Source organism: Xiphias gladius, chromosome 22, assembly GCF_016859285.1.
Source record: "Xiphias gladius isolate SHS-SW01 ecotype Sanya breed wild chromosome 22, ASM1685928v1, whole genome shotgun sequence".
NCBI classification, from domain to species: domain Eukaryota; kingdom Metazoa; phylum Chordata; class Actinopteri; order Istiophoriformes; family Xiphiidae; genus Xiphias; species Xiphias gladius.
The window spans coordinates 21,684,887-21,706,078 of NC_053421.1; the positions used below are offsets into that span (position 1 = coordinate 21,684,887).

At 41.3% G+C, this 21,192-nt stretch overlaps 1 protein-coding gene across 1 annotated transcript; it reads left to right on the plus strand.

Annotated features, from left to right (window-relative positions):
- Positions 1-1,438: 1,438 nt before the first annotated feature.
- On the plus strand, positions 1,439-19,029 carry stk40 (serine/threonine kinase 40). Its single transcript, XM_040117151.1, has 11 exons — positions 1,439-1,663; positions 5,152-5,278; positions 5,776-5,861; positions 6,506-6,649; positions 7,739-7,963; positions 8,244-8,296; positions 12,578-12,693; positions 14,103-14,247; positions 14,605-14,724; positions 14,971-15,055; positions 15,326-19,029. The coding sequence occupies exons 2-11, from the start codon at positions 5,161-5,163 to the stop codon at positions 15,542-15,544; spliced, it is 1,311 nt and encodes a 436-aa protein (XP_039973085.1). The 5' UTR covers positions 1,439-1,663; positions 5,152-5,160; the 3' UTR covers positions 15,545-19,029.
- Positions 19,030-21,192: the final 2,163 nt, after the last annotated feature.

Here is a 21,192-nt window from a genome sequence, read left to right on the forward strand (position 1 = left end):
CAAAAATCTTGGCAAAGGAGAGACAAGAAACACTATGTGCCCCGAGGATACAGCCTACCAGCAAAACAAACACAAGCCAGAGTTCATGCCAGTCCTCCTGCAAGACTGTGCACTGAAGTCAACTAAGCTCACAAGAAAGCAATCTTTAACCACAAAGATTTGGGAAATTGCCCAAATCTTTATAGGCAAATCTTAAACGTATAATTAATTACATGGCATATTGAAAAACAACACACGTGATTTCTATAATAATTAGTAATATTCACTTATTTTTAGAGATGTTTCCCTTTCAAAGTTTAAGAAGTGCTACAAAGCTTGCTCCATTAGGGCTGCAAGTCATTTTATGAATATATAAATTCAAAAAACCAAAAAGTCTTTAAAGTCCAGTCAACCATAGTTTCTCGAAAAATGCCAAAAGAGCCTGTAAAACATATCTCTCTCACAGACCCTGCATTTTGAATTATGATTCAGTTTCGACTTTAAAGAGCGTGGGCAGGACATGGTAAAGCCACAGGCTGAAAAGTGTTTCATGTGGCTGGGGGCTTATGCTCTGCTGAGTCAAGGCAGGCAGACTGGTGCACCTCAGATAACCCTCTGCCATTTAGGTTAGCCTCTGTGTCTGTCACACCTGCCCACTGGTTTGAAACTGCAAGCTATGCGTGGAATTTAAGGTTAATCGGTGAGTCTAAATTGAGAATATAGGTGGGCTTTACTAAATTTTACTGTCACTTAAAACTACACTTGCTGAGTAAACAAGTAAGAAATTCGTGTGTTAGCAGTGACACCCTGACAAATTACAATTTCAAGTCTCAAATACTGAAAAATATATGTTTATCAGGTGAAGTACTGATTTAACTCAGTGAACCTGAAGTGCAATATGTGTCTAATTAAAAAAAATAACTACAGTGTAGAGCCTTGTGTATGAAGCAAAACGTTAACCAACAATCAGCACTCTCTTTGTGTACAGTTATGGTCAGGCACAGTACCATTAGCTATAGAAACAGGTCAATTCAGGGGTTTCCCTGAATAGAAAAGGTTTCACTTACTGTGGGTGATATGGAGGGCTCCGCCAATTGATGTTTTGTTGGTCATTATATGATGATTGATTAGCTACATTTTCTAGTAGAAGTTGGACAGAAGAAATATTTCTTAGTTTGCAATGTAATGCTAAGTGTAAGAAGTCAAGTTCTTTTCTGAGTTATTTCACCACTGCTTCCGTGTTATTATCATAGTACATGCCCAAACTGACATTTGCAAGAACGATAAACTTAATTTGTGTGTGTTAACTCTTCCTTTAAAGATAACTATGATGTAATGCTGTTTCATTTTGCAACTTTTAGTATCCGAAGAATTTCATCATCAGTGCGCAACCACTTACTAGGAAAAATTATCACTGGTCGAGCGCGGCTGTCAATCAAACAAGTGTGTGCGTCATTTCCGTTGTCAGGTGGCGCTGTCGCTGTGGAAAGATGCGATCAGCGAAGAGCGGAGGCTTATCCTTAATTGCTCATTTCGGTAACAGAGGCTAAACAACCCGAAACCAACCCTCTGTGGTCTCTCCTGTTTAAGTCAGAAACTCCGCATATCCACCACAGCGTTTACCCAAGAAATGTCCATGTTGTAAGGAGACAACGCAGACTTTACCCGGCGGTTTTGGCTCGAGGTAAGCGCGGTGGCGACTACGTTGCTATCTAGCTTTCTTTCACTGCTAGCCAGCTGTAATGTTACCTACTTTGTTTAAATGGCCTCCCGGCTGCTCCGTAGCCTCCAGCTTGGCGATACCGAGCGCCGCTCGTCAGCAGTCATGTTCAAACCTCTCTGGTACTCAAGGATATAAGCTAGAGCAGTAGTAACCTAGCTAACGGCTGCTGTCCGTAGTTTGCACTGAAAGCCCAACTCCTTGTTGTGTTGTGTGTCCCTTTGTGTGGCCGGTGTGCCTGAAGCTGTGGCAGAGTCTTTAGCCGAGGAATTCAGTCAGCTTTGTTGTCGCACTAAGTTTGTACGCGTACTCAAGCTTAGTTTTGTTACCCTACGTTAATGTACATCGCAAATAAATAACACAGATGTGTACATTCGTGTTTATTTAGATAACTAATTCAGACGTAGTCTACGTTACTGCACGCTGTGTAAACAGGTTTAATGTGTGTTTTTAAACGTCTCAGGGCGATAAAATAGCAGTTGTTGTGGGCAGAACATATTAGAGCCTGGCTACTCAAGTTATTAGCTGCTCGTCGAGTGGTTATGCACAACCTGAAAGGCATAATGTCAGCGTTTTACTCTACGTCTCGTCTCGTTTACAGTGCTCGCTGCCAGAAGTGGACGGTGTCCAGACCTTGCGGTCGCAAAATGGCACCAAGTAATGTGTGACAGTCTGTATGCCTCTTTGATTACTTTCGTCAAGTTATTTATAATGTGACCTTGTGTCCACAGCCTTGTTGTATGGTCAAGGTCGTTATTATTGCAATAATGTAGTTGAGAGCTGCAGTTATAGGTAGGACAGTGTGTATGACCTCACTTGATTGATTGACATTTCAGTCAAACAGGAGGATTGGAGCCTGTATGACCTTCGAGTTGCTTTACCTCTTTGCCTTTGTCTTGACTCTTGTCAGATCTATTTTTTTGATTCAGATCATACTATCTCATTGGCTTTATTTTGTAACATACTGATATATTTACTCCCTGCTCAAATGTCCTTTTGCTTTTTTTTTGTCCACCTTGATACTACCTTGACTTTGCATTTGTTTTTGCAGAGCCAGACAAGTGGCTTGGAGTCTGGGTGGGTGGATCTTGAGACACCTACGTGGTTGTTTTGTTCTGATACTATTTAAGGAGCCCACATTTCCCGTGGGCTACGGCAGCATGTCTCTCCTCCTTTTGTGTGATATGATTCAGAGTCTGTATCTGTTCTCGTCCTCCCTCTGGTACAGTCAGAGGCAGTTAGAAGCAGTCTTGCTTGCCAGATCACTGGTTGCGCAGAGAGGCACAACAGTGTCAGAAAAGGATAGCTGTGTGCTGTCATTGCGCTGATGTCATTTAGGTCAGTGTGCATTAGTTGGTTGCATTGACCTTTGCTTTTTAGATGTGTCGGGGGTTGGCTCCACAGCACTGCAGCTGGTGTTTAGTAGGTAGATGAATAGCCTGGGGTCCATTTGCTGTGTGTTGTGTAGCAGTTTCTGTCCATGAGTCAGTTTGTTGTTATAAGTCCAAGGTGCATGGATTAGTATGTGATTTTAACTTTGAATATGTGGCTGTTGATAAAGGAAATGCATGTAAGTTACAATCACAGATAACCTTATTAAAAATGTGGGAAATAGCCACAAATGTAACACCTGTTAGTTTTTGCTTTGTCTGCTTATTTTACTCAATCCAGCAGTCTTTCTACTAGTCAAACAACAATTTAAAGCTTATTTATCTGGCAGCATTGAAGGCAGTTTGTGCATTTTTGATTCTGCCAGCCACTTTGGCTGCTGGATGAAAAAAATTTAAATAATTTCTGCTCAGGAGCCTCATGAATTGCAGTAGCTGATTATCCATTGCTTTGCATGCTCTAGAGTGAGATTCTCTCTTACAATTGGCAGCATGATTTGGTGTCACTCTGGCTTGTCCCATAAATGCTCTCAAGAAAACCTCAGCTCATCAGACTCAGTGGGTGATGACTAGTGGAGATGGAGACAGATGGGCGAGAGACATGATGATGACACTGTCTGCTGTCTGGGATCACAAAAAGCCTCATGGAAGTGAGAATTCATACCAGCCCATACTGACTGCCAACTGTCCTGCTTCCTCTCTGCCCAAAAACGCCAACTGGCGAATGGCGCGCTATTAGTTTTGAAACAGGAAGATGGTCTAATTCATTTGAAAAACTAATTTTCTCTAGTTTGTTGAACTTGCGATACTATTTACATATTCTAAAGTTTTATGACGTTCATCAGCTCTCCATACATTGTCTAATTTGCAGTTTATTAGGTGCTTTGGATTTTATTAGTCTGAATCCCCTCTTTTGTATAGTTGGCTAAAATATGCACGCCACTTCTCAGTCAGTGACATTTTTACTGCAGATATGGATCTTTATGTAGCCTTTCTTGTGGACATAAGTTCAATACGGTGTTTCATTTATTTAATTTTTTCTTCAGTTGACATGGTGCACATGTCGGAGTCTTGGGGGCACATTTCACACTCTTATCGCCGTCATCACCTGGACATTTAAGCATTTCTGTCCAATGGAAACTGTGGAGAGAATGACAGCAGGGTGAATCATTCCTCTCGGTTCAAGGCACTACTTCCCTGTTACGAGAAACAAATGAGGTTTCATCACATAGGAACTCAGTATCAGTAAACAAAGCATACCTCTTGCTCTCTGAATTCTGGGAGGTAGATCTGCTGTGGCAGTTAAAGTAGTTTGTGTAATGATGATGTGTCACACTGTCACTGGTTCTTCTGGCTTGTGAATCTAGTTCCTTATCATAGTGTGAAGGCTTGGCTTTTTTTTTTGTTTTTTTGTTTTTGTTTTTTAGTCTTGTTCGAACAAGTATGTCCTTTCAGAGGGAGGTCTATGTAGATAAATCAGTTGTACAGCTTTTGAGATAAATCGTGCCGATTAAGAGCGGAAGGATTTGTAAACCCATGTCCACTGCAGCAGGAAAAGCTAAAGATGGATGTGGTTCAGTGCTGACATGTAAATTAAAAATGCCTCTGTTTAAAGAATTTTGTGTTAGTGCAATGCATTTACATGAAAGCATTTTCCATTTAAATTGCAGATTGTGGCACATTCACATTTCTATTGGGGAGATTGAATCTGAGGTGACACCCTTGACGCCTGCAGCCATCATTCTGAATGGTGCCGTAATGGCCTCACATTCACACTGAGGTGTTGGTAAATGTGTGGGAGGGATATTTAAAATAGTCTGGGAAGAGCTGCCCTTCTTTCATTTCTGTTCACTAATCAGTGTACTCTCTACCAGCCGGTAGAACTATTGCTAATGCTAAAGTCTTTATTTTTAAACAGACTATTTATAAAACCATTGTTTGGTTACTGATTACCATGTAATTTTATGTCATTGGCTGAGAGTTTGTGTCCAGTCACATGTATGCACTTGCCCTTTAACTTGACTATCTTTATCCTGTGTACTAATCTGATTTATTTCCCCTTAGAGCTCCAGTATGTCCAAGCGGCGCTCTTCGGAGAGGGGGGCTGGTGAGACATCAGGCAGGGCCAGCAAGCTGCAATGTCCTGGGATATCCGGCAGTAACGCCAAGAGAGCCGGGCCCTTCATCCTTGGTAAGGAAGCTACTAGTGTTTGCTCAAGCCTCAAAAGTATCGAAATGGTAGCCTGTGTGACTGAGATATCTAGTGTGCAATTTCTGGTGGATATATGTAGATTTTAAATGTGTGTGCAGGAAATCAGTAAATCATAGGTATTTGTGAGTGTATGAGCATGAAAGTCACGGGGTGTCTCTGTGTATGCACTTCTGAGACAAGAATGTGAAGAATTTTGCTGATCCCCATGACATCGCCCAGAAAGGTCTGAGTCTGTGCTAGAGCAGGGTTACTTCCTCCTTCTGGAAAATTTATTTCTCCCCCATACTCTGTCTTTTGTGTTTTCTACTACACAACTCCTCCACTATTTGCAATGCAGAGTGCCAAAGAAAACATTACACTAGTGGTGTTAATGGGTACATGCACATGCAGCCTTTAATGAGTTGCAGTCAGAGCACACACTCTGGCATGTAGCCTGCCTTTTGGTCATACAGCTGTTCCCTTTCTTATCCTTGCAGGGCCTCGCCTGGGCAACTCACCAGTGCCCAGCATAGTGCAGTGTCTGGCCAGAAAGGACGGCACCGATGACTTCTATCAGCTCAAAGTAAGTCTGTCAGGGTTGGCTAGTTTTTATGTGTTTTTCTCTGACAAACACAGTGAGTTAAACACACATTTAAATAAAAACTCTAGCATATCTTTCAAAACAAAACTATGACGTTCCAGAAGACACCTGAACCTTTGACCCTTCTTTGGTGGTGCTCACTTTATGGCCCCCAGTTTCAGTCTGACTCAAACAACAAAACCTCAGCAATCTGTTTACAGGGGCTATCCAATGTCTGTTACACAAGGGAAGTGTAGCAGAAGGGGGGCAAGGAAGGGAGGAAGGTAGCGCCCCACCTGGAATGTCAACTTTTAACCCCCAGGACCATGTAGTGAGTCAGTTTGTGACCCTCCCCTAATACCTGTGTCTCCACTGCACAGCTTGTTTACTTCACAGTGGGTTATGAGCCACTATTATAAAGTGCAGTCCTGCTTTGCCATCTCCAGTCCACAGATTGTAACTTCTTGTTAAATGCTAAGAAGATATAACTTAATGTCATGTCTTCAGTCATTAAAAGGTTTAGTGTCAGGACTGAAGATTAGCTGCATGCAAAATGGTAAAAGCTCTCTTTCCACTGTCTGATCCTGTATGAGCTCTTTAGTTGTGACCTCTAATGTTTGTTCTGTTCTCGTGTGTGGTTACGGCAGATCCTGACGCTGGAGGAGCGAGTGGACTCTGCTGGTGAGACTCAGGAGGAGAGGCAGGGGAAGATGCTGCTGCACACAGAGTATTCTCTCCTTTCTCTACTGCACAACCAGGATGGGGTCGTCCACCACCACGGCCTCTTCCAGGTATACTGATACATGCACGTATTTTGCACTCAAGTTACATTTCGTCGGCAGGTGCTTTGTATATCATATGTCAAATAATTAATGACATGTCAAAAAAATATTTCTTGTAGTTTATGGTGTATTTCTAAGCACTGTGTTGTTGAGCATTCTGTATAACTCAGACTGATAAATACACCAACATCCACCATGGAGAAGTATCTATTTGTCAATTTCTATTCAGTTTAGAATATGGTGTCACCATTTTAAGCACAAGTAATAGCATGTTCTTATCAGCTCAGCAATAGCAGAGGTAAGCTTGTCATTAGTCCAGCCAGCTGCTTGTAATTTACTTATCAGGTTGTTTCAATGGAGAAGTTGGAATACCATTAATAGCCATATTTATCTGCAGTTGTTTTCTATTCACAGCTCCATCCTTTCAGTGTGCCTCCCGTCCCTCACCTGTCTTCCCGTCTGCTTCCTCCTCTAACTTTGTTATTGTTCCATCTGCCTTCTCTCTCCCTCTTTCAGTTTTGCTTCTTTGTATCTCTTTCACATCCTGTCTGTTCCACTCTGCCGGTGTTCTCAGAATAGCAGCATTGAGCCATGCACTCTGATTCATTTAGGCCTGCAATATTGATTGGATTATTATAGTGCATCTCCACAGTGAGAGAACCAGTTAATAATGTACACTTTCAGAGGTGCTGACTGCATCTACAAAAGACTGACAACCTGATACAGAAATCAATAAGAAGTAGTGACTCTGCTAAGACTGGAGTTGGATGAAGAGGAATGACCTTTGTTATTCGTCCTCCACCAACCAGTGTGGAGGAGTAGATGTATCTTATTCACTTGGGCTACATGCAAGCTGATGAATGATAGTCTCTGCCCCGCTTGAATCTATATCTTTCTAAGCTGAATGAATCAGCTTGATGTGCCGTTATAGTACAGGAATCCATTCAGTTTGATGCATTCATGGATGCCTCAACTTATATTGATTGGACACGGCTGGAAAGTGCTTCTGAAATACATCAACAACTCGGTCCACTTGCAAAAGAAGTGCCCTCCAGAACTGAAGATCTTTTCTCACTCTCGCTCTTTGTTGTTCCCCAGGATCGAGCATACGAAATAGTGGAGGACATGGAAGCCAACAAAGTGCGCAAGATGAAGAAGCGGATCTGCCTTGTGCTGGACTGCCTATGTGCTCATGACTTCAGCGACAAGACGGCAGATCTAATAAACCTCCAGCATTATGTCATAAAGGAGAAGCGACTGAGCGAGCGTGAGGCCATTGTCATCTTCTACGATGTGGTGCGTGTAGTGGAGGCCCTTCATAAGGTGAGTCTAGGTTAGTGTTATATACTCTATGTCAAAATCACACTATCCAACATATTGTGAATGTTAAGTTCTCTATTTTCATTAATGAAGAAAGCTTGGATACTGCAATTTTGTTAACTGAAGAAATTGCTTTATTGTTTACTAGTTGTAAATCCTTTCTGATTACTCATTTCCCATGTTCTCGTGCCACTCCCAGAAACAAACTGATGTTTTTGATACCAATGATTCACTGAGAACGATATGACCAAACATTTTTTTCTTCTCTCTTTCCTGCCTGCAGAAAAACATTGTGCACAGAGACCTCAAGCTTGGAAACATGGTGCTGAACAAACGGTAAGAGAAAACTCATTCACCCATTCGGCCTTGTCAGTCAAATAGCTGGCTATATAACCGTCTCATTATACCAGGTCATGTCATTTTAGCCTGTTAGTAAGTCATTCTGTCTCTGCTCACGTGTCTGAGAGGCCCTAGCAGACCCCAGCAGCCTGTATCCAGTGTGCATTTGGCTTTTAAACCCAAGCAGGGGTCACATTCTCAGTGAGATCAGTCCACGGAACCTAAAGCCTAACTCTCTTGTGTCTGACTCTTGGTCTGTTCCTTTGTGTTGAAAAAAGGCTAATGGTTCATTCCCCATGGCTGGATTTTTGGAAGCAGAAAGTGAACTGTACTCTGGTGCAAAAGAGCGCAAAGAATATGCCACTGCTTTGTTCTCAGTGGGAAAGTGTTTGGGGTCGGGGGGCATGAGCAGTGTTACATAGCACGCAGGACCCTGTTGAGTGCAGCTCAGGTCACAGAGTGCTGCAGCTGAGATAGGCCTTGCAGAGTGGAAAACTACTCATCTGTAAAGCCCTGTCCAAACACCCTATGTACCGAGTGTATGAGAGAGATGGTGTGCATGTTTTCAGGAGGTGAAAGCCACTCTTTCTCTGGGAGAGAGTTTTGCTATTCTAGCTGCTATTTCCTTTTTTATATGAATTTGTCCAACTTTAGAGAAATTTTGCCAGATTTTGCATTGATCCTATGGAAGGTTGCCTCTGAACAAAAGAAGTCTGTACACATGTTCTTGGAGACTCTGATAATCGTCCCACAAAGCCAGTTCTTTTCGTTTGGAAGGACATGACTAACACCGATTCACCCTCTCTCTGCACCTACATTTGCTTAGACACGCCTTCAAATCTCATATGCTTGGATCACGCACAAGTGGGTGTAAACAGAGTTGTCCCACAGACTGTTCAGTGACTTCTCGTACATGATGTGCATGTCTAAGTATATGCTTTAAAATATCTTGTTTCTGGCTTATCTTTTACCACATAAACACCATGCATCTCAGGCACCAGCGCCTTTTGATCCCACCGCCACCTGCTGCAGCAGCAGCCGCAGCAGCAGGAGCAGTGGTGGTGGTGATGAAACAGGAGAGTGTTTTGGCCAGGGGAGGAGGGTAGCGGGGAGAGGAGCAGACAGGCAGAACACTCCGTCCCAGCTGGAGACAAAGGAGAGACCTGCCAAGGGCCCCAAAGCTCAGAGCTGTGTAAAACTGCAATGCACGTCACACACACATACATACATGTACACACACACAGTCATCATTTATTTACCCTCTACTCTGCTTTTTCTCTCTTTTCTTTTACACCCCAATCCATTTCCTGCCTCTGTTGTCTTTGTTTGGTCCCATTTGTTATACCCCAATTTTTGTTTTTATTTTTCCCTCCTCCTTTATGCATCATACTTTGCTTGCTTGCCTGTTTCCCCTGCCAGTCCATCCTGTATGTGTATGAATGTACAGTCAGTATGGGAAAGACGTGGTCAATCTAGAGGCAAACCGATCTCAAAATTCCCTCTCCTGCTGCTCGTCATCGCTCTGGGAAATGCACCGATGCCATCAACAAGCTCAGCAGTTTATGCAAGAATAATGTGATTTCCTCTTGCAGAGCCAGCTGTTATGAAAGCAGGATGTCATAAATCAATCTGCAAGGTCACTGACGATGTATTTCATAGCTGTATTGACTACCTAAATTTTTGTTGTACTTCTAAGGGGACATAGCCAATCATAGACATACACTATAGCAAGGTGATTTTCTTTTTTTAAATCTCTTTTTTTTTTTTTCAGCTCCTGTCAGTCAGTTGAATTACCACTACTGACTGAATTTGAAATTTCTCAATTGTGTTTTTCTGGAATGTAATGGCGGTGAACGAAGTATTAAAAACAGAAAGTGGGAATTCTTTTCCCACTGAAATCAAAACAAAATGCCTTTCTTGAAACACACATAATGGTAGTAGACAAACACTAACCATGATGCAGTAAAACATACCTTAAAAATTAGCATAAAAAACATTTGCTTCACTAAAGCTTGGGTCTTGGTAAAACCCTTCAAATCATCAGTTCCCATCAGTTCTGAGAAATGAAATTTTCTGGTCTCTGTTGAAGTTGCCCTCCATTTAACCTCCTTTCTCGTCAGCTGGTGTATGTTCAGCAAAATGTTGAGGGGAGGGAGGAGAAGTCATTGGGGCATTGGGTTTCTGGTTTCCTGACTTACCCGGGGTCACATGACCAGGAAGCGATGGTGTGGTCTCTCTTCAGTCCCCAGGGACCCTTGCCTCACGAGGCAAACATGCAATTTCATTTACCCAATCTCCGGTGCAAGAATAGAAGCCTGGGTCATGATGCACACAGACAAAAGGACAGACTCTTCCATAAAGGAAGCTTTTATGTTGAGGGTCCTTGAAGCATCACACTGTTCCTCTGGCCCATCTTTCTGCAAATCACAAGGCCACTATATGGTTATAAAGACTTGGATCACAAAAGCTGTTGAAGCTGCTGAATCACATAAGGAGCTGGGAATTATGTGGACTGAATGTTCTAAGGGAAGATTGAGATTGCAGCATTTGGTTGAAAATTGGGTGTTTGACAGGAATTGGCTTCAGACGCTGTAATGGGAGCAGTGAGTGTTTGTGTGACAGAGCAGCATGTGAAAGTGAGAGAGAATAGGGGAAGCTGTTGACCTCAGGCTTTTTAGAAAGCGGATGTGGGTGAGAAGGGTGATCTAGAGAGGACCATGGCTATAGAACCGTGGCTACTTTTGTGTGCGCTCGTGTGCTTTTGAGTGCATTTTCGTGTGTGCGTGTTCAGCATCGGAGTGATTGTGTGGGTGCTCTTGAAGTTGCGCGTTTGTGTACAAATTTTAAATCTCTTGAGCTTTTATATATTCATTTGCCAGCCCATCACCATGCAGGCTTAGTCATCGAGACAATTATCTGAAGCCACAGGTTGACTCATATGTTTGTCAAAGTGCGGCTTTTTTATTTTCTTTCTCTGCTGAAAGAACACGGAGATATAGCACAATCCATAGTCCTTCGGCTTCAATACTGCTGGGTTTCACTCTGCCACAAGCAAAATAACTTTACCTTGATGACTCACAGAAAAATCTTAATGTCACATTGTTTCCACACAAACCAAATTAATCAAACATCGCTGGTAACAGCATTGAGTCTTCCCAGACTTTGAAGCGCCAGTATGTCTGGATCGGTCTTGTTCTCGTAATGTCTTAGGCCTGATGTAGGAAGATACCAGCTAAAACAATGCTGTTGATGATAATAAACTCACTTTATGGAGAGCATTATAGATTACATTGTGGTTTAATAGGAATGTAAAAAAAAAAAACAAGAACACAGGAGGGACATAATAACATGAAATACATTTAAGAGAAATTATTCTACAATAAATTTGTAATGCAGAGCGCTTTACAGTTTAGAGGTCCTCATCCGTAGCCCACGGATGTCAGGGTACATGAGAAGTCCATGCTTGAAGAGCAAACACTATTTTAAAATCAGTTCTATACATATACCAAATATGCAAGACATTTTCCCGCAACCACTTTTGCATCTACCTTATGGTTGTCTTAAAGTTTAAAAATTCTCTCACATGAGCTTTCCTTATCTTGATCTTCTCATTTGTGATTGGTATAGATATTTAATAAAAGAAATGTAAACAATTATGATTGTCTGTAGTTGTTAACCAACAAGGATCTAGACCAGAGTTCATTTTTCAGGAGTTTAACCTGCATGTACAATAGATAACATACAAGGATCTACTGAATCAAAGACATTTTTGAATAAATTGTGGAAATATTATGTATATGGGGAAACCTGAAAGTATAAGATCCTGGTCAGAATATGAGATGAAGAATCTTGTGTCGAATCAAACGAATTAATGAAAGTATAACATATGAACATGGGAGACCCCCCCCCCCCCCGATAAGACTGGGTGCGCATACCCTGTTTTACATCTGGCAGTCATGAGATACTGATGTATTTATAAGGCCAAGTGAACCGTGAGATTATTAAAACAACACGGCATGCTAGCGAGTTCTCCCTGTCTCTGTCAGCCTCTGTTTACTTCATGCTTTGGGCTGTTAGAGTGCAGTGTCTTGAATCCTGAACTTACATTTTTTTATGATGAGTAAGACTGTTTTCCTAGTATTATCCATTATTTTATAAAGTTAAAGTAGAGAATCCTGCGGGGGGTGTTCATTAGAAATACTTGAGTCATTATTTCAATCAAAATTGATTCAAAATCAGGTATTGATCAGGTGTGCTTGCATGTTTGTATGCTTACAGGACTCACCGAATCACTATTACCAACTTCTGCCTGGGTAAACACCTGGTGAGCGAGGATGACCTGCTGAAAGACCAGAGAGGAAGTCCTGCCTACATCAGCCCTGATGTATTAAGTGGTAAGTGAAAAACCAGTATGTTGTATGCATGCAAGGACAATCTATACATCAAACAAGGTGCAGGCAGTCTAAATAGTGCTGAAAGTCTTGTTTTCTGACATTTAGCGATGATGTGTGTGCATCACCGAGTTTTTGTCACTTTCAAAAACTGACAGTCCAACACTCACACCCAGTTTTTGCTGTGCACAGGTGTGAAAAGCTTCCCCACTGCCTTAGATTTGCCACTGTCCACTGTTGGAAGTGAAATAGTTTTGTGTTGTGAATTTAACTATAAGTGAAACCAAAATCACAGAAAAGCTCTGATTAGAAGAGTGACCCTTGTTGATACAGGCCCAGTTGGGATCCTGGGATGCTTTTGTAGACCATTGCGTAATGTTTAGCAGTCAGTCTTGTGTTTGATTTTCCGGTTATTAAGCAACAAGAAAGAGGCTATGTTGCAATCTCGGACTGACAAAAGCTAGGAATAGCTTTTTTTTTTTTTCCCCCCTCTCTCTCTCGCTCTCTGTCTTTGTGTTATCACAGTGATGTTGCATTTTCATATGGTATGTGTCTGCAGAGGAGACTACTTTCCTCTCTGTCTGAAAAAAGCTAAAATCCATTTTTATTGTTCAGTTTCACGGTGCTCATTTGTCAAAGCAAATGTGCAAACCTGAGCGCTACACACCGATAAAGTTGATGCTTGAGCATGAACTTCCATGGTAGACCCCAGTTCTATCCATTTAATGACTAATTTCCTGATAATTTCAAAAAGTAATCCTTTACCTCCAGCCACTCAAACTGTAGATAAAACCCAGGCATGTATATCAGCATAACGTGACAGGCACGCAATTAAATAGAGCTTCAGTGACTCACGCACTGATGACTCACTGGAGGGAAACTACTCCCATCTACCCCCATCCCCCGCCTGTGTGTGTGTGTGTGTGTGTGTTGGTGTGTGTGTGGAAAGCTTTAACATAATTGCCTGCTGCTGTTGCTGCTGCCTGCCTGACTATAACAACACTGCCTATGGTCATGCACAGCCACGATGCTCCACCCTCACCAGTTCGTTTATTCATTACTGATCCATGGCTGATTTAGTGGCTCAGGGTTGATTATAAAGAAATAGTTCTATCATTTTGAAAGTCAGCAGTGTGCTGGAAATGTCTAGGAAATATAATGCATATGGAGTCATTGCTTGTGATGGTGTTTGCTCGTCTCGTTAATCATTAGACCTGGTGACTTGACAGGAATTGAACTTGTTAAAGGGTTGATCACCCTTGAGTCACACAGGGCAAAAACTGTCATTGCACTAAACAAATAGTTGATTTCAACCGCTATTGCTTATCTGCCTATTGACTAAATTATCTGTACTTTTTTTTTTTTTTTTTCTTCAAACACGAATCCTCATCCTCTCTTTTTCCTATCTCCAGGTCGGCCGTACCGCGGTAAACCCAGTGACATGTGGGCTCTTGGCGTGGTCCTGTTTACCATGCTGTATGGCCAGTTCCCCTTTTATGACAGCATACCTCAAGAGCTCTTCCGCAAGATCAAGGCTGCCGAGTACTCCATCCCAGAGTGAGTACTTTTCATGTCCATGCAACATTTAGTGGACATGTATTCAAAGCAATGGAATTTAACTGCTCTGACAACAGTGATAGCATAGTAAAAAAAAAACGGTTTGTACTGGTTAAAATTGATTCTCTTTTCATTCTTTCATAATTCTGCAAGACAGAATGAAATTAACTGTAGTTTGCCAGATTTTACCCTAAAGCAAAATGAATCACACCCAAATTTACCACATTTTCATATTCAGTTTTGACTTAAGGCAATGGCAATATAATCTTTCAGTATTGGCTTAGAAGACTTGTGACTTACAGTAATCACATTTTACTAATAAAACTGTCCCTTCCTGTTCCCTCCACCTCCTCGCAGGGATGGTCGTGTGTCAGACAACACAGTATGCCTGATCCGAAAGCTGCTAGTACTAGACCCTCAGCAGAGGCTGACTGCAGGAGAGGTGCTGGAGTCGCTCAGCGCCATCATTGCCTCATGGTAATTGCTCCCCCTGCTGGCTTTAAGAAAAAATATTGTTGAAAAAATAATTGTAATGAATGACAAATGAATTTTTGTAAAATGTCTATTCCTAGCTTCCATGAGTTTCTACTGGTTGGCTTTGCATTCATGATTTGATTTTTGTAGGTACTTGAATTGTGTGCACATACAAGTCAGCTGCTCTTAGCCAAATCGACAAGCTCTGTATTATTAATCGTAATCCTTGTTGTGTTTTCCTAATGACAGGCAATCTGTTTCATCGTTGAGTGGTCCTCTGCAGGTGGTGCCGGATATCGATGACCAGATCAATCACCCAGAACATCTGCAAGAGGTAAATTATTGGAGAAATGTGACATCACAGGTCTGAATACGGAACCTTTTGGATAAATCAATAGTTGCTAGAACAGAGATACTTCAGATAAAGAATTAACATTTGATCATAGCTAGATGTAATTATGTGTAACAGTGGTAATTGGCTGATTTTGTTCACCTTTTTTATGTGGTTTTGAATCATGTTTACATTACTGCTCAGATACACTCAGAGATCATGTTTCATTCAGATGCTGCGACACATTGAGTAGAATACATTTTATTCCTTCAGGCCAAGGTGATAGAAGAGTCTTCACAGTATGAGTTTGAGAACTACATGCGCCAGCAGCTGCTACTGGCTGAAGAGAAGAACACTATCCATGAGGCCAAGAGCTTTCTCACCAAGCGCCAGTTTGGCAGCATCCCACCTGTAAGGCGTCTGGGCCACGACGCCCAGCCTGTCAGCCCACTAGATGCTGCCATCCTGGCACAACGTTTCCTCCGAAAGTAGTCCCTAACCACCCGTCCCAGCCTCTCTGGTCTCCCCAGGGAGTAAAGAGACCTGTGGAGTCCAGAGAGGACGGAGGAGGATAAGCCCGTAAGCTGAACTTACATGCATGGGGCCCAGCCCGAACCAGGGTACAGATGGCCCAATACATTGGTGGGCTTTGGGCAAGCTAGGTGGAGCAGTCAAGAGGAGGGCACTAGAACAAACTGCCAACCCAGAACTTCACTCCTCATGTCTGGATCCTCTAGTGAAATATGGAAAGGCCTGGAGGAAGATCTGAACCAAAGGTTCTTTGCCCTCAGGTCACCCACAGTCAGATCTCACTGTGCAATAAACCTGATGGCACAGTCACACATGGGGCTAACACGAGGCTCTGTCTGGAGTGTTGAAAAGACTATTTAACCCAATATTCCTCCTCCTCCTTTGAGATCCCCCTGCTGTAACACTTTACCCATCAACTCTGGATCCCCTGAGCAATACAGGACCAGAATCATGTAGCAACCCTTTCTCTTCCCAGTGGTTAATGGAATTGCCTCAAGTAAGATCACCTGATCACAGCCGTCACCTCTTTATACCTCCATTTGACCCTCCTCCTCTCACCCCTTCCACTTCCTCTCTACTGTTTTCCTGTATCGAAAGTGATCCAGACTGCTCCTGTCTGTAACTCTGACTTCAAATCAATCTACCTCTCTGTCTCTCTTCTCTGTTGGTAAACCATGCTCACTGTTCTGAGACAAGGGATTGTAACAATGGAGTCTTGATGCCACCAGTGACATAAAGCATTAATGTTTTCTGTCGGAGTGATAGTGCTTTGAAACCTTTTCAGTGGTTTCGAAACAAATTTGAATAAGCTTTTTATCATATTTACCATAATAAGTAGCATTTCCCTCCCTTTGCTTTTAAGATATTGAATATCAAAGTACAAGCAGCCTTTGGTATTTACAGAATGCATTGTCTCCTGCTTTTGCTCACCCCTGTGGAAATCTATTTTTAGCATCTAGGCAGCTAGTGTGAGGTACCTGGAAGTCACAATGCCAAGAACTGAGTGGGAAAAACTGTTGGATCCTTCCTGCCAAGGCATATTGATGGTAATGCTTCCTCAGTGCCGTTATAGTGAAGATCAGGCACTGTCATGTTTCTATTGCCAAAAAACATGTCTTAAAATTACTGTTAGCCAAGGAAACTCGTACCCACAGCCTCATTCAGAATCAAATGGCTTCCAGGTATTCCAACTTCCCTGTTTCTCTTTATCAAGACAGATCATGGGACAAGTGTTTTTCAGTATGAATGTGAACTGTCATTATATGCTTTGATATGTCTGCAGTATCCATGAGCGTGTACGTGTTTGGTTTTTTTTTTTTTTTGGTTTTTTTTTTGGGCCAGGCATAATAAGAGTCTGCGAATCTGTCGAGCTGTTAACCTCTGACAGTCTCAGACCCTTTAAGCTATCCTCCAATCTTTGTGTCGTGTTCTCTGGCCTGCCTCATTGGCAGACACTGTGAAAACCAGAGCAGGCTTTGCGAAGACGGGGCTTGACTAAATGTTTGACTAAATGTTTTAGTGATGGTCATGAATGCTTTCTTATGATTGGAAAATATCACATATCTATTGCCATTCTCAAGCCCTCTCTCCAGTTCACCTTGTACATGCTTGTATCATCTCACTATATAGAATCTTTGAGAGACAAGCTGGTGGCTGGTAATCGATACTGTAATATTTCATAGAGAATTGAAAATACAAACTCATAGGGTTTAAGTTTAGTTGCTGGGTCTTCTTGGCTGTTGGTGCATTCTTCTCTTTTATCAAAGTGTTTCTTCAAACCATGGCAAAGCTACTAACCAGTGACTGTTGGGCATCTGTACACTGCAACTTGCCTTTGCATATTGGTACCTGCTTCAGGCTCTCTAGATTTCTTCCTATTTATATTCAAACTGATTGCATGAACATAGACTCTGGAATATTTTCAAATGTCTTTACATCTACTTTTTTTCTTGTAATTTTATGTTGATTTATTTATTCACTTGTGTAGATCCCCACCCCCCCCAAAAAAAAAACATCGGGGCTTGTATCACAGACATTGATCATAGTCAAAAAGTTTCTTTTTAAATGAAAGTATCTTTTAAGTTTCTTAAAATTAGACTAGGTGTAACGTATGCCAGTGAAACAGGCCCCAGACCTCTTTGCTCTCACAGCTTTAAGAAATGTTTTTAGCTCCAACATTGGCTCTAATTTATCCATCTCTTTGTGATCCTTCCAGCCACATTCATGAACGAGTAGCATCCGTATGTGTTCCTTTTTGGATTTCTAAATAATTTTCTTGCCATTTTGCCACTAAGTCTGTCGTCAACTTAAGCTACACTAATAACGAGACTGACTATTGCATAGTTCTATTTTTACAAAATGATATTCGCACATTATCTTAATTCACGGGAGGGTTTTTGTAGTGGGTTTTTTTTTTTTTTCCCTCTATCATTACCCCCAAACCCCCACGCAAGGCTGCACTCTCTGGTCAGTATGTAAATAATGTACCATCATGACTGCGCCAGTCATATTGTATGTAGTTCCACCCAGTGAGATACCAATTGTGTTTCAACACATGCCGATTGACGTGCATTATAGGCCACGTTGGCCATCAACCACCACATCCAGAGGCTAAAATAATATGTAAAGAGAGCTGTCGGCTTTCTCCCACCTCAATGTGAATTCAATGGGTATACAGCAGTATTGTAGTACTCTAGGTTGTTCATCAGAGAAGGGTGTTTCATGAACACCGTAGCCATTGCCGAATGCTGACATTAAGTGATAGTCTGTGGAAATGTCTTATGCCATGTTCCATGACGCCCAAGTACAAAATAGTAACTAGAGGTTCAATACACCATTGAAGTAGATGTTATTATCTGCCCCCCCCACCCCAAATCAAAAAGTGTTTCACTATCTAGCTAGTGGATTGTACCACATTCAATGTTTGTTCTACAGAGTCATATTGGTAGATTGCGATGTGGACTGAAAAGCATGGAAATAGTTTGAGGTTAAACTCTGTGTAAAACATGTGACTGTTGCATGATTTTGAACTTGCGAGGTGTACCAGAGTAATGGGTTGAGAATTTGAAGATAATTTACTCATTTGGGTGCTAAAAGTTAAATTCAGCGCAAGAATTATATATTATATACACTCTAATTGGATGAATAGTACAATTTTAATAGTTTTTCAAATTTTTTTTTTTCACCCTGGTTCTAAAGTTATTAAGTCGTCAGTATACAACCAATATGTTACTGACTGTTTCAACTGGAAACTTAGTGTAGGATATGAAATGTGGTGAAGTTTAAACCCAATGGGATAATGTGTTGTAAGCTGCTTGGTCGGACATGGGCATCTAGATACAGAAACATGCGTAATTGTACAGATGAAAACACGTTTGTATAAAAAACATATTTTTCTACTTCATCAGATCTCTACATGCATGTCAGCAATAAACTTTGATATGGAAACATTCAATTCTGTCATGTCTTTGTATTCTCATATTTCCTCTCATTACCACCGGGTGGAGCACTTCCTTAACAAATGAAATTAAAGTGACCAATAGGAGAAGCATATTTAATATTTGCACTTACGGGACAAAATACTGAGTGTTCTTTTTTTTTTTTTGATGGCTTCCACATATGTCTCTACCAGATGTGGACAAGACAATCTACAGAAAATGTTCAGTTGTACTTCTGTGCCAGCCATCTGCATGTGCTTTTAAACGATATGGTCTCTGGCTTCAGAGGGTGGAAACCTGTATTAAGAATGAACAGACTAGAGAATAATCGTCTCTCTGTGCGTCAAACCACCTCAGTCTTGCGGTGAGTCGGGTTTTGGACCAGACCGACATAGAAATGCTCAAACAGGAAGGCTCCTGCTGACTCTGACAGCACCACGGGACTCTGTGGGCTGCACTGCTGATTTCCCCCACCTCAGGCCCTCAGGCCTTTGAACACACAGACACCCTTTTGAGCAGGGCATTGATTCCATTAGAAATCATGACATGCCTGCCAAAAAATACACAGATACACATGGAAATCTCATCATTACAGGCCTGACAGACATATTGGATTAAATCTGTGATAATGGCATGTGCAACTGTTGAATGACTAGTCACTACAAAATACTGCAGAATCATTTTGTTTTATTTATTATATATATATATATATATATATATATATATATATATATATATATATACTTTTTATAAAACAAGAGGATTCTGCAGTATTTTAAACCTCAGTGACACACATCTACATGTATACTGTGGGTCCACATTTTACTAGCATGCTTTTAGTGTACATAAGTAGCTCCCACTGAAGGAAATTCAATCTTTAGGTTACAATCACTACACAAATTGGGGGCTCAGACTTATAGACCAGTTTCATTCAATAAGTTGTTACCAAAGACAAAAATGCTTTGCTTTCCCACCCTTCTGTGTCTCGACTGGGTCTATCCTCTGGGTCATTACACCCCTCTCCCAACACGTCAAGCTAGTAGAGATCTCAAGGGTCAAAGTTCCACAAATGCTCTGTCCCAATAAACTACAACCAGGTGGCCTTAAGGAGGTCCATCCTGAAACTATGTGTTTTTCAAACAAATAATTGTTCAGACATATGCGATTTTCTTGCTTAATTGCCTTAGAGAGCATTACGTATTCAGTTTCACTGGAAAAGAGCAGGATTTATCCAGCTGGACATGGATGACAACAATTCATATTTCCAGATGTCTATACATAGCAGTATTGTCATCGCTCTGTGTGTTTGTGTGTACTTTACTGGTAGCGGGGTATTTAATTGTTAAAAATGTATTGGACATAATTGATTTAAGTGCACAGCTGCATTATATCTTGGATGTTTATGTCTGTCAGAGCGTGTGAATGTGTGTCTCCATCTGTGTCCAGCATGCTGAGGCTTTATGGCCTCTTCTGACAGACACTTGAGCAAAAAACAAAACGTGACTATCTACAACACTGAGCAACAGATATCACATGCTCACAACTGCCTAAAGAGAGGACATGTGAAATCAGATGAGCTATGCCTCAAAGGGTTAAAATTCAGATGTCATGAAGTTAAGTGGTTAGAGGCTGGTAGAATTCCCCACCTCTGAACATGTGGCTCTGCCGCCTCTCATACATTGTTTAGCCTTGTCTAATCTCTACTATTTATATTATTCTTACCGTCTCAATCAAAAAAGTAAACAATAGCAAAAGAACTTCCTTTTATCAATGGCAAAAACATTTAATTTCCAAAGGCCTTTAAGGGTTGCAATAAAGATTAAACTCAAAAAAATTAAAGTGTTGGATGTGGGAAAACAGTGATACATTAGCTATTTTTAAAGCCTCACCAAAAGTGTTAAATTTGTCACTTATAGGAAACCCATTTCATTAGAATCATTAGAATCAAAAGCGTTTATTCCCTAGAGAGCATTAAAGTGCTCAGCGAGTTTCGTGACACTATTCCTGTTAGACAATGAGATACAGTGCATTCAGGAAGTATTCAGACACCTTCATTTTTTCCACGTTATGTTGCAGCCTCATGCTAAAATTGTTTAAATTCATTTTTCCCCTCATCAATCCACACTCAATACCCCCTAATGACAAAGCAAAAACAGAATTTTAGAAATTTTT

Excerpts from the sequence above, each read along its gene's own strand:
- stk40 (XM_040117151.1), top strand. The coding sequence starts at position 5,161 with ATGTCCAAGCGGCGCTCTTCGGAGAGGGGGGCTGGTGAGACATCAGGC. Across the intron at positions 5,279-5,775 it reads AGCCGGGCCCTTCATCCTTG|GGCCTCGCCTGGGCAACTCA; the intron begins GTAAGGAAGCTA and ends TTATCCTTGCAG. Across the intron at positions 12,694-14,102 it reads CAGCCCTGATGTATTAAGTG|GTCGGCCGTACCGCGGTAAA; the intron begins GTAAGTGAAAAA and ends TCCTATCTCCAG.